General features: G+C 34.5%; 1 protein-coding gene across 3 annotated transcripts in view; it reads left to right on the plus strand.

The window, feature by feature from the left end:
- Nucleotides 1–12636, plus strand: part of ATL1 (atlastin GTPase 1) — a 78223-nt gene extending 65587 nt beyond the window's left edge. The window contains exons 10-16 of one of the 3 annotated variants that reach the window (XM_073895213.1): nt 4404–4531; nt 5648–5704; nt 6566–6637; nt 8074–8505; nt 8997–9054; nt 9750–9764; nt 11719–12636. In XM_073895213.1, the coding sequence (XP_073751314.1) occupies nt 4404–4531; nt 5648–5704; nt 6566–6637; nt 8074–8505; nt 8997–9054; nt 9750–9763 (761 nt within the window). In that variant the 3' untranslated portion in view covers nt 9764; nt 11719–12636. The remainder of the gene's footprint in view (nt 1–4403; nt 4532–5647; nt 5705–6565; nt 6638–8073; nt 8506–8996; nt 9055–9749; nt 9765–11718) is intronic. The other 2 variants (XM_025870085.2, XM_025870086.2) reach the window with 2 other exon arrangements.
- Nucleotides 12637–13180: the final 544 nt, after the last annotated feature.

Here is a 13180-nt window from a genome sequence, read left to right on the forward strand (position 1 = left end):
CTTGATGAACTGTAGGATTCTATGGGTACTGAATACATACACGGAGAAAATAGGAAAAATCCTGTGTTCACCTGGGAGGCAATGACTCTCCCCTTTTCACAGAGGTTCCTGCTCACCTCTGTGCATTGAGAAATGCTCCTTAATGTCTTCCTGTTAAATTTTCCTTGTTTACATTAGAGGAGAAAAATAGATGTCTATATTATTCAAATGCTATAAGTTATATAATTGTTGTTATAAGTTATATAACTAGAGATCAAAAGAAATATTGCATAGTTCTGAACTCAAGCTCTTTAAAAATGCTACTGAAGAATTTAATTATAAATTATTAAAAGCTTCACTAAAAATTAAATCTTCTTCTGAATGAGGACCAGTTTCTGAAAAACCCAAAAGCACTAGAGTGTTTTTGAAATAATGTATACTAATAGTATAATAATAGTAGTTGCTTGTCAAACAGAGGCATTACTAACATTTTAAGATTCCAAACCAACCCAACTTGTTAGAAAAAGGGGTGGGATGGGGTGGATGTAGGGGTCTGAAGAAACAGAAGTGAGTATTTCCTAATAAATAATCACCAGGTCTTTAGATATTTGCTTTGTAATTAATACAGAGTAGTACAAAGACATTTCTGACTTTTTTTACTTATAAGCCTGTCATTGAGTACCCACGCCACTGAGCGCAGACATTTAATCTACTGTGGTCATTCTGCATTGTGCCAGGGTTGGTGAGGCAGTGACATAACAAGCTTTTCAGCACAGCTATTCTCAGAGGGCTTTAAAATTCCTCTTAAAAAAGAACAACATAACATCTATCCACCTTTATGGAACTGGCAGGTTTGAAAAGCAAACCTATTTTTTCCCCCTGTATCCACGGCATTTATACTGATACCTTCTATTCAACTATGACAGTATCATAAATAGAATCCCAGATATCTCAGTCATCAGCATTATTTCTTAGTTTTAAATTATCTTTATATAAACAGAACAGATAGCAGTAGGTACATATTAATGCATGAACTGCAGGATTCTTTCATTTCACTATCACTTATGAGTTCTAGCCCACCAATGAGCACAGATCTCTTGATACTGTGTAGTTACCTAATGCCTTCAGTGTGTTTTGAGTAAATGACATAAAGAGAGGGCTCCCACAAGGCCCCTCTTTCTTCTCTGGAGTTGGGAAGTCATAACCAGGCCAGGGAGGGGCAGGCCTTCAACAACAGTCCTTTATTGGGTCAAAAGAGTACTCTGGCTTGTTCCATTCTTGTAGTATACAGCTACAGTTCTTAAATTAACTGACACATTGTGCAGTGAAAGAGCTCAGGGAGAGAATTTAAGACAAATCACACAGATAGAGAACTGCATTTTTTAACAGATTTGTTTCCCATCAAATTTTACTCACATGTCTAAACATATATTAACCCACACAACTGCTTTACAGGCACCCCAAAATTACGAGTTTACCAAAGTGGCTAGCCTGAGAGAAAAAGAAATGAAAAGCAGCTTCAGGTGCCCATCAAAGTTGCATTTTGATGAGGCTTTATAGGACTCCCCCTGAATCTCTGTGTTCGCCAAAATGTTCTACTTAGCCTCAGTTTCTCCTTTGGGCAGTTTTGAAAGTCAGCTGTCCACATTGTTTTCCCATCCCATTCTGAATCTTATAAGTTGATGTGGTTTCTATCCAAGATGTCTTGTCCACTGGCTGTCCTGTTTTCCAGAGGGTTGGCATCTGAATAACTTTCTTCCTCTAGGGAAGAAATGTCTCTGAATAAACAATTGTGCAAAAATTGTTCTTTGATGATAATTCTCACATACTCTTTCACAAACTTGTAGAAATAACTTTCTAGCTCACTACCAATAGTAATAATTGTTATAATTACTGTATTGTTCATGGTCCTTGACATTATTGAAATTGTCTTACCATTTCCCATATTATATGAAACTTATAATACTATGATTCAAATTAACTATTAATTTAATGACATCCCACATAGGAAATCAAAAGGATAAGATTCATTCATGCTACATTCAACCAGTTCTTTCTAAGTGCCCAATGAATACCTCTCTTAGCTTAGTGAATCTTTTAATTAACAAGGAGTTACCTTTCTTTTTGAGGTTGCTCTCTGTTATAGTACCACGTGTAGAATGACCAGTAACCACATCATAAATTGTGGAGATACATCCTTAGCAGCTTCAGTTAGACTTCAGGAAGCATAGCCAAACACCATTGTAAGGTAATTATTTTTAAAAAGGTGTTTCTAATGAAGGCAATCCTGAGAAAATATCTTCTTAGTTGATTTACACAGCAGTGCTACACCAGTGCATCTGCCCTGCAGAGTTCTTATAAAGTATGTTATCATGTCCCCAATGATTGTGACAAATTAACCACTTTGGCCCAGCCCCTGAATTCCTAGCAAAGTTTTACTCTTGTGGCAAAAATTATTTGAAGAAATGATGGAAACAGAACATCATTCCGAATAATCATCTACCCACACATGCTTATTTGAATTCTTGCAGTGGGCCAGAGCTAGTTAGTGCACCTCTGTAAATTGATCTGGTCTGCAGATGTTCTGGGTCATGGGTTTACTGTGCTGAACTAATATTGTTAGCAAGAGCTCACCACCTGTGTATGTTATGAATATTTGGTTCATACTTTCTGAATCCAAAATTGGAAGTCTTAGAACAAAGACTGGCTCACGCCACCTTCAGAACACATTTTTAATCCAAATATGTGGTTATATGCTGGTTACGTTAATGATAATTACCACACTTGCTGGTGCATTAGATACACAGGTGTATCTTACTTATTCCATTCCAGTTCCATTCCAATAAGGGAATGGGAGGGTGAAATTTAAATACGTGTGTTGGAAGTGATTTTAAAGTCATTTTATAATGAGAAATGTTTTTGTGTTATACAGAAATTCAGGAAGAATTCATACATTCTAGATATATAGTAATATTCTACAAATGCTAAAAAAAAACCCATAAAGTCATATAGCACAAAAGAAACGTATTAGTATCAGTGAATACAGATACACAGCAGGCAGCAAAACACAACACGGAATGTGGTAACATAATACAAACACCAGTATTACTAGTGAATATTGCTAACTAGAAAGCAAACCACAATAATAAATTTGAATACATCAAAATACAATACAAAGCAAATTTCAGTAAAAATTGGTACAATGCAAACAGCAAATACATGTAAATAAACTCCTATACAAGTACTCATAAAAGATGAGCACTAAAATTCAGAGGTGTACAAAACATGAAGTAAAATAAGTCTGAAGGGTTTCCAACATTATGCTTGTACATCTCATAAAAGCAGCAAGCAAGAGGAGAGAAACATGAATTCTTACGTAAATTGGTATTTCAGTGTATAGTGGGGTTGTAATAGCAAGAAAGGAAAATGCAAACACAATCACATGATTTGAATCTTTATTCTTAAGACCTCAGAAATCACCAGTCCCGAAGCCTGAAAAACAGTGACTCTGCTGAAATTTAGATTTTTAAAAAATTATAGGCAGTTAACTAATGATGTAATTTATGGTGATTAACATAATTTTAAAAAAAGAAAAAAAATTATAGGCAGTTACTACATTTACTTAAGATATCAAATCTCTGGATATACCTTGCTTTTTATGTAGGTTGTATTTTTCTGTATCTTTTGAACTAATGATTTCAGAAATTATCACTGTGTTCAAAAGACTTCTCTGAAGATGTATTTTCTGTGTTACTTTGCTAAATATGTAAGGTTAAGCTTAAACCTAATGCTATAACATGGGAATGTGTAATCAAATGTCCTAAACATGATAGGTGAACAACTCAGACATCCTCTGATTTTCTCCATGGCCTCCTCTTGCCATGTTAATTTGTACTGGTGAGTTTCACCACCAGAGGTGGCATCACCATCACTATCCTTCTGAACTTGAGTTCTAGATAATGCACCTTACGCAGTTCTATATACTTTTTATAAGGTGGGTACACTAAAAACAGCAATTTTAGCATAACATTTTCTGGAGGGAATATATCTTATAAGCCAGTTAAGTATCTGGACTTTCCCCATTTAGAAAACCACCAACAAACTTAAGTACATTGGAATACTTAAATGGTTATGTGAATAGGGTATAAAATATTTATTTAACATTTAACATCAAGAAAGCTATTTTATGGGTAGAGGATAAGTAAATATGTAATGAAGTAAAGACTAGCAGTAGAAGTTTAGGCAAGGAGGATCACCAACCCAAGAAAAGTGAGCTGGCTGCAGGAGTTATTTAGATGATGGGAAAGTGAGGGAAGGCTTTTTCACTGGGGAAGAAATGGAGGAAATCAAAGGTTGTTTCATTGTATGGCATGGAGGACTGGGTTGGATTTTTAAAATAATGATGAATGTGCTTTTACTTGTAGAAATAGATGATGAATTCATCAAACACTTGAAAATACTCATTCCTTGGCTACTTAGTCCTGAGAGCCTAGATATTAAAGAGATCAATGGGAACAAAATCACCTGCCGAGGTCTGGTGGAGTACTTCAAGGTATCACTCTCATTTCTAGAGCATTGTTTTAGAATGCAGTTCCTACTTGAAACAAACAAAAAAATTATAGACCCTATAATATGGGGGCAAAGTTATGAGGAATCTATAAAAATAAAAAAATCATTAGACTCCCAAGAGGAGCTTGCTTCCTGAAATTAAAATTTTAAAAACTCTTTAAGAGATAACTTTATCTTGAGAGAAATATATTTTGAAGTATGAATATATCTAAGAGTTGGTTAAAAAAAAAAAAATGAATATATCTAAGAGTTGGTTAAGTCTATTTGTTTGTTGGGGGAGAAAGTGTTGCTTAAGGTCCATAACATGTAGTAGTCTTCAGTCATGAGATATGCAGAATTTTACCTTCATTCTGAAGATGTTCTCAGAGGGGCTATACTTTGCCTTCCTATTGGAGACAATTCTTCCGCAATTTCTCTCTCTGCACCAAGGGCCGATTTGATGTGGAATTATTTTAAATTTGCATTTACTTGTTTACCTTAGGTAGCACCGAACACTACACTTTTTAAACCAACCACATATAGTGGGGAATTTCAAGTACCAATCTCATTTGTGGATTGATGCTCCAAGGACTAAAATACCAATTTTTAAAATTCACATTTTTGTTATTTAAAATCCTGTCACATACCTCCTGTGTGATTATCTTCATCACTCTTTGCAATAAATGAGATGTTATTTATCTACCTAAAATTTGAATTCTTACTGTGCCTAACACTATGGAAGAGCTTAGAGTTTAGCAGGAGATTAAGGACCCTTACAGAAATCTCTTCCATAAAGCTTATGACATCAGCAGGTACAAATGCCCGTGAGTAACTGAAAAAGAAAGGTTACTCCTAGCAGAAGGATGTGAGAAAGTTTTAGAGGAGGTGGCAGTGAGTTAAGCCTTTAAGAAGGGTAGGGTTGGCAAGAGGAGTTGTGTGAAAAGGGCACTTCAGGAAAAAGGAACAGAACTAAGAAAGGGGGAATTAAAATGAGAAAGATAATGGTTCCCCAAACTGTCAAGACCTTAGACCTTAGAAAACAATTTAACACAATTGGAGAAATATGGAATGGAATTACTTGAACCTGAGTCTCTCTTTTTCTTTCCTTTTTTTTTTTAAGGCTTATATAAAGATCTACCAAGGTGAAGAATTACCACATCCCAAATCCATGTTACAGGTATTTTTTTTTCATGTTACAGGTATTTACTAATCAGGAGGCATGACGTTTTAAAACATACTTGTCACTAAAGCTAAGCTTTCCTTAGCTTTATGCTATGCTAAGCTAGAGATATGCTCCAATCTGGCCGTCAGAAATTAGCAAATAAAAATATTGGAATGATTTATTGGAAGATTATTTTTCTGTTAACTACTGTTTGTGTGTTCAGCTAAACATGTTCATGTACACATAGAGGAGCTTCACTTGTGCTGACATATAAGCACTTTATACCAAAGCTTTCATTCTCTTTGTACAAAATTGGTTTAGAAAACAGACTCATACTGTGGCTTAGGTTCACACATGTAACAAGTAGAAAAGCAGGTCCAGGTTTTAAAACAAGTGGTCTCTACAAATAAACATTTAAGAAAGGAGAAACTAGCTTTTTCCTTATCTAAAAAAATTAAGTTCTTAATAGTTCCTTTTTGTTACCAGTGATACATTGTTCTATCAGTATCAGTCCTTAAACTTAAGACATGTTTGTATATATATTAGTACATACAAAATGTACTGTGTATTATTTCCCATGTGTTTGGGTTTATAGATTTCCCCCCCCCCGTTTGGTGAGAGGCTTAAAAATATGTTTTTGAGGAAAAAAATCTCCAAATGGAAATTCATCTTACCGAGTAAACTTCTATGTATTTTGAAATTTTAATTTTACGAATTTTTTAAAATGTAGTGGAAATACTTGAATACTTTCAAATTATTTCATGACCTTGTGTTCTTGTACATTTCTTGCACATGATACTCAGAAATGAGAATTGCCTGTGAAGGTTTAATAAATATGAATTCCATTTTACATCATATTTTGTACTTTGTCCAAAGGCCACAGCAGAGGCTAACAATTTAGCGGCCGTGGCAACTGCCAAGGATACATACAACAAAAAGATGGAAGAGGTAAGAAATAATATTTTAAATAAAATCAGTATTTCTTCCATGAGCTCATTCTTTTTTTTCTTCCAAGTTACACTGTCTACACATGCAAAGAAGTGGCTTTGACTTATTCTTTCTCAGCCTATATATATCACATTTCTATTTATTGTATACCTAAAATATTTTTTAGGAAAGGAACACTATGTATGCACAATTTAAAACATATCTTAAATGTATTCTCTCTACATTAGAGATATATTTTTTTCTTTTCCTTCTTTCTTTTCCTTCCTTCCTTCCTCCTTCCTTCCCCGCATCTTCCCACTATTTATAAGCCCTAATGACTAAAATAACATGTGCTACCCTCTCCACTACACCTCCCTTCATGCAAACCCGTTAGGGCGCCTGGGTGGCTCAGTTGTTTAAGCATCCGACTCTTGGTTTGGGCTCAGGTCGTGGTCTCAGGGTTGTGAGATCAAGCCCCGAGTCTGGCTCCGCGCTGGGCATGGAGCCTGCTTAAGAGTCTCTCTCTTTCTCCCTCTGGCCCTCCGCCCCCTCCAGCACACACACACACTCTCTCTCTCTCTTTCAAAAACAGAAAACAAAACCAAAAACCCATTAGGAAAAAAAGAAATTAAACTTCAAGGGCCAGTATTTCTATATACTGCATTTCCTCTTTTTAACGTTCTGAATTAGGATGCTAATCTAATAATGATTGTACATATCTACTAATATGATAGGATTTCCCCCTGAAAATTATATAATTTATATAATTTATAAGTTATATAATTACATCCAAAATTGATGGAATTTCAAGAGTCAAGGGAAATACAGTATATGGAATGGTGTTCACAACATAAGTAAAGGGTAACTAGAATGACAGTATGCTTTTATAGTTAAATCTCAAATAACCAAAGTGAAAGGTATGGGTAACTGAGATTTCCCTTGTAACTTTTGAAAAAACTGAAAATGTAGTCTAAGAACATTGAATATGCTCCCATTTAGTCTCTTGAAGAAAAACTGTGAAAGGGCTCCATTCAAACAAAATCAGTGAAACTGCCAAAGAACATGTTTTTCCTAATTTTACTTTTGAGTTTTATAGCATTGCTATTGTTTTAAGTTAAACCTCATTGGCCAAAAATACTTCAGTGGAGTTAGAATAAATTTCCCAGAGGAACTTGTATATAAGTAGTTTATTTGATTTTGGGTTCATTCTGTGAATCATGCCTTTTCATCTTGAGGAACTTGGATTAAAAATGGCTTTACATAAGTCATCTATAAAATACTGGTCCCACTTATACTCATGCGTGATATGGAGTGCGCAAAGATGTGGACTGACAAAACATATGTAAATTCCTTTTGATTAATGTGTTCTAACAAATTCAGCTAGCTAAGTGGAAGATTGTAATACAGTTGCTAATTTTACTCTGCATTGCATAAACAGCACTTCTCTATTGATACAGATTTGTGGTGGTGACAAACCATTTCTGGCACCTAATGACCTACAGGCCAAACATTTGGAGCTTAAGGAAGAATCTCTGAAGCTATTCCGAGGGGTGAAGAAGATGGGTGGGGAGGAATTTAGCCGGCGTTACCTGCAACAGTTGGAGAGTGAAATAGATGAACTTTACATCCAGTATATCAAGCATAATGATAGCAAAAATATCTTCCATGCAGCTCGTACCCCAGCCACACTGTTTGTTGTCATCTTTATCACTTATGTGATTGCTGGTGTGACTGGATTCATTGGTTTGGACATCATAGCTAGCCTGTGCAATATGATAATGGGACTGACTCTTATCACCTTGTGCACCTGGGCGTACATCCGGTACTCTGGGGAATACCGAGAGCTGGGAGCTGTAATAGACCAGGTGGCTGCAGCCTTGTGGGACCAGGTAAGAATACTTTTAATCCTCTTCAGCTAGTAGCACACTATGTACCATTCACAATGTTAGGTGTCAGAACTAAACAAACAGGTGAACCTGACTCGGGCCCTAGTCTTCAAGAGCTTTAGAATCTGTCAAGATGGCCAGACACAAACACCTAACTGTAATACAATATGTGAAGTCCTACGTAACTGGTTTCCAGTTAACAGTTCAGTGTCTTCAAATATCCGTGGATTAGGCAGTTTTGTTTTTTTACTTTTATTTATATCCTAAAAGTTAAAGCTGTTAAAAGAAGTGTGAGAAAGCTGAGTTCTTATTGAGTGGATTGTGACTTGTTTATGTGTTAAGATTACTTCGTACTTACAACCTATCATTTGATTTGCATTGGCTGTGTATGTGAACCACTATCATAAGTTGTTGTATCACTATCTCTTTTAGTATAAACTCCTAAAAAGCAAAAGAAAGATCTGATTACTTCAGATTGTCTCTATCTGAACTAGGCATTTGTACCGGAACACAGCATGAGTCCAGGTCAACCTCTGGATCAGCTGCTCATGGGTCAGTTGTCCTTTATGTTTCAATTAACCATAGCCTAGAGTCAGGGTCACTGTGGTCCCCTGTTCAAATAATTGATGATGGATAGGGAAGACAATTATAAACATACCTAGAACGATCATGAACTCACTCTGTCATTCTGGAAATGTCTTCAGTTACCTCATGAAAATTTTGGGGGCATTTAGTGAGGCTAAAATTGAGATTCTTCATAAATTTTTGGAGTTAAGACTTTTGAACTTATGTTCTGCAGGTAGCATCTAATAGCTACAATTCTCCCAGCATTTATACTTAACATATACTCTTTAAAATAGAATTTTAACTAATGAATTTACCATGTGCCTTTGAAGAATCTGTTTAAGTTAAACTAGTGGTAGTACTGTGGGTAAAGAATGATTTAAAAACTGGATCCTCTGGGCCACTGTCTCAAATAGCTCCTCACCCTTAGAAAACTAAAGAGGGGCTATTTGAGGTAAATCCCAAAGCCTTCCTAGAATATGCTGCTGAACCCTCTGAGGAATATACAATGGGGTTCTTCGAAAGATTCAGATAAAACGTGTAATCTGAATTGAAAAAACCTGTAGGAGTATTTGTTCTTAAATGCTCAGAAATACTGTAAACAAAGTTGAATTATCATAATGCTATTAATGAAGCAGTATATATACTTTTCTTTTTTCCCTTTTAAACTGACTTTGCCACAGGGAAGTACAAATGAGGTAAGTTAAAATTTTTAATTGAGAGCTATATATTTATAAAAATTATGGTATTTTATAAACCAACTAGCCATTAATGGATTAAAGTCTTTGGTGATGGACTGAGCACTGAGTGTTATATACAACGGATGAATCACTGAACTCTACCTCTGAAACTAAGAACACACTGTGTCAGTTGAATTTAAATAAAAAAAAATCTTTGGTGACACCTGCTCCTGTGTTCTTCTAAGATTCACAATTTTAACTGTGAATTTTTAACATGGTTTTAAAATATTGTATTTATTCCAGACATTTTATGTGATTTGATCTGCATATGAAACATAAGAGTTGATTATCAAGAATATCCTGTTTTATGTTTTATTTCCTGAATGTGTAAAAAATTCCAAAATTCTTAAGCTCCAACATTGTGCATTTTGCTCTACTGCACAGTGAAATAAAAAGTTATGCATCTTGAGGAAACCTAACTAGTAGAGGGTATTGAAATGGAGCTACAACTTTTAGATGTTGTTTTTAACGCGGACTTTTGAGTGACAGTTACTTTTACCACCTAAGCAGGTTCCAGGCCAGTATAAAGTGTAACTTTCTTAGCATTCCTCAAACCAACCTGTAAATTGGTGTTCATTTCTCCTATTGCACATGGGCAAAACTCTGAGGTAAGAACCAGGACTTGCAGGAAAGAATCCTTTGTTACATAAGAAAAATTATCTCTGTAGAGTTATTCTGGTCATTATCTTCAGGAAGCAAAACTGATCTGGAACGACTACTGAGATAGCACATAATTCTTTCCTCAGTCTCTGCTGTTACATATAACTGGAGTATGTCGTTTAATCAATACCAATGATACATTTAATACAAGTCAATAGAGAAGAATTTTATGTAAAATTCAGTAAAACAGATTCATTAAAAAAGTAAAAACAAATTCATTAAAAAAGTAAAAATCTAAGTTGAATGTTAGGATTATGATAGATCTAGGACAATACCAATTTACACCAATGTGCATTCACAGAATTGATGATGGTATTATTAAGACTTAAGAAAACAGCTATCGAGACTTCAAAAAGATAAAAATTAATGGAATTTCCTGGGCATTGGTTACTATTTAAAGGATATTAAGCTTTTAAAAATATTCAGACTCTTCACAGACTCCAGAATTACATCAGAAAAGTTGGTTTTAACTGAGGGTTCAATATATGAAAGTCAGAAGAGGGAATGAATCTTAAGACATTTACTGAGGGGGAAAAAGGACAAAAATATTCATGGACACTTATGTAAAGCAGTATGTAAAAATTCCTATGATTCAAACACTATAGACACAAAGAACAATCACAGCTTTATGAGAAAAGGCTTTCTGAGGTAATGCTTCTGAAAAATGTTTCAGAAGATATAAATCAAATAATGGGAACAAGGGAAGAGAATGTTTAAATGAAGGATCCCAGTGTGGCAAGGGGAGGGGCAACATATGTACTTACTGGCATGACCATATCTGGAAATAATGGGGGAAAAAAAACGGTTCCATTCTGAAAAACCTGTAAGGAAGCCCGGATGGCAAGTGGCCTCGCTGTGTATAAAACAACAGCTGTTGGCACTCAGAAGTTATGAGATCCTATAATTCCTCCAAAACTGGTAATATTCACGATATGAGTTCTCAACACACCCCTGGGGCACAGTGTTTAGGAAGCCCTCCTCCAAAAGGTGTGCAAAGTCCAAGGAAATGCAGTCTGAGAATAAACCATTTACCACCACAAAGATCAATCCACAAAAGCAAAAACTTACACAGAGTGGACAAGCTAAAATATTTTTGAGTTCTAAGATTATTAGTTATTAATTTATATCTTAAATAGACTAATGACATAAAGATTCCACATTTAGCATGCTAATTATATAGTACATAAACTAATTACACTAAACAGGAAAAATTTTACATCTGTGATTATAATCTTGATTCTTGTCTTTCTAGGCTTTATACAAGCTTTACAGTGCAGCAGCAACCCACAGACATCTGTATCATCAAGCTTTTCCTGCACCAAAGTCAGAATCTACTGAACAATCAGAAAAGAAGAAAATTTAATCCAAATTTTTAGAAGTACAGGTGCATGACCAATTGTCAGTTAAATATTCAGTTTTATGTCTCCATGCAAACATTCAAAGTGCTTCTATGAGGACAGAGTAAAATCCCAAGCTCCTCTGAAAATTTCAAAATGGTTTAGTTCTTTTACTTCAGTGTTTAATAAGCAGATGTATGTATGCATGGTTATATCATTTTTGTTAACATGTACAGTTTCTTAGTTTTGTCTTCAAATATGCTGTTATAATTTAAAGTGTTTATTTATGATGACAGTACACATGTTCTGCTTGAATTTACTAAATTCTACTACTGGGTTATAATTAAACCATGTAGTAATATTACTCCATGTTTGGATATGCTCATTTAATTTCTACAGAATTTTTAAATTATTTCACAGTCATCCATTTAAGCATAGCATAACTCAACAGGCTTGATTCAATCTGTATCATCTTATATATACCATGAGCTTTTATTTTTAAAGACACTTGAGAGCTTCTCAGTTGCTTTATCAAAAACTAAATACTGCTTCTTTTATATTATGATTTAATATAGAATATAAACTTCTTGATCAAAAATGCACAAAAAATCACTTTGTATATGTACTTGAGTTTCACTGCATTGTATATTTTTTCATTTGGTACACAAAGAAATGTATTCTTCATAGGTTTATTCTTTTAACATGTGACCTATTATTAAAGTTTACTCTGGTTCCTAATATTAAAAACAAATACTGAATTTGGAAATGTTTGGGAGGTACTGATACAGAATGATAAAGGTTTATCTTTTTAAAATTAAAAATCATTTTCTTCAGTGCTGACACCATTACAAATCTGAGTTTCCACTTTAAGATATGCTAATCCCTTTTTTAGGTACCTTTCAGTTCTTTTAAATCACTGATTCTATAATCTGGGAGCTCTAAAATAGTAATTTCTAACTTCCTTAGAAATGGCTTAGCCATGTTTAAATTAAACAGAAATACAAAGTAATGAGTAACAGGAAAGAATGATTAAGATAAAAGACGATGTGAGAGTTCATAAGACATGTAAGCCTACATCTTAGAAAAGTTTGGTTACATGCTCTGAAAAATAACTTTTCCAATTGATAAAATTCTACCAGCTTATTTTCATTTTTTCAATATCCCTTTCATTATATACTGCCTTCCTTTGCTTTTGGACCTTCTGAATGGAAAAATCAAATATTTATAACACTATGTAAAAAACATGGATTCAAACACGACACGTTTAGTTTCCACAAAAATATATTTAATGTTATATAAAATCAAACATTTAACATTCTCAACACTTTATCAATTCAAACTCACAGATAACTAACTGGGAGTGCTTTGTATTTTGGA

The sequence above is a fragment of the Callorhinus ursinus genome, unplaced genomic scaffold, assembly GCF_003265705.2.
Source record: "Callorhinus ursinus isolate GAN/ISIS: 27379988/994484 unplaced genomic scaffold, GSC_fseal_2.0 scaffold8, whole genome shotgun sequence".
Lineage (NCBI taxonomy): Eukaryota > Metazoa > Chordata > Mammalia > Carnivora > Otariidae > Callorhinus > Callorhinus ursinus.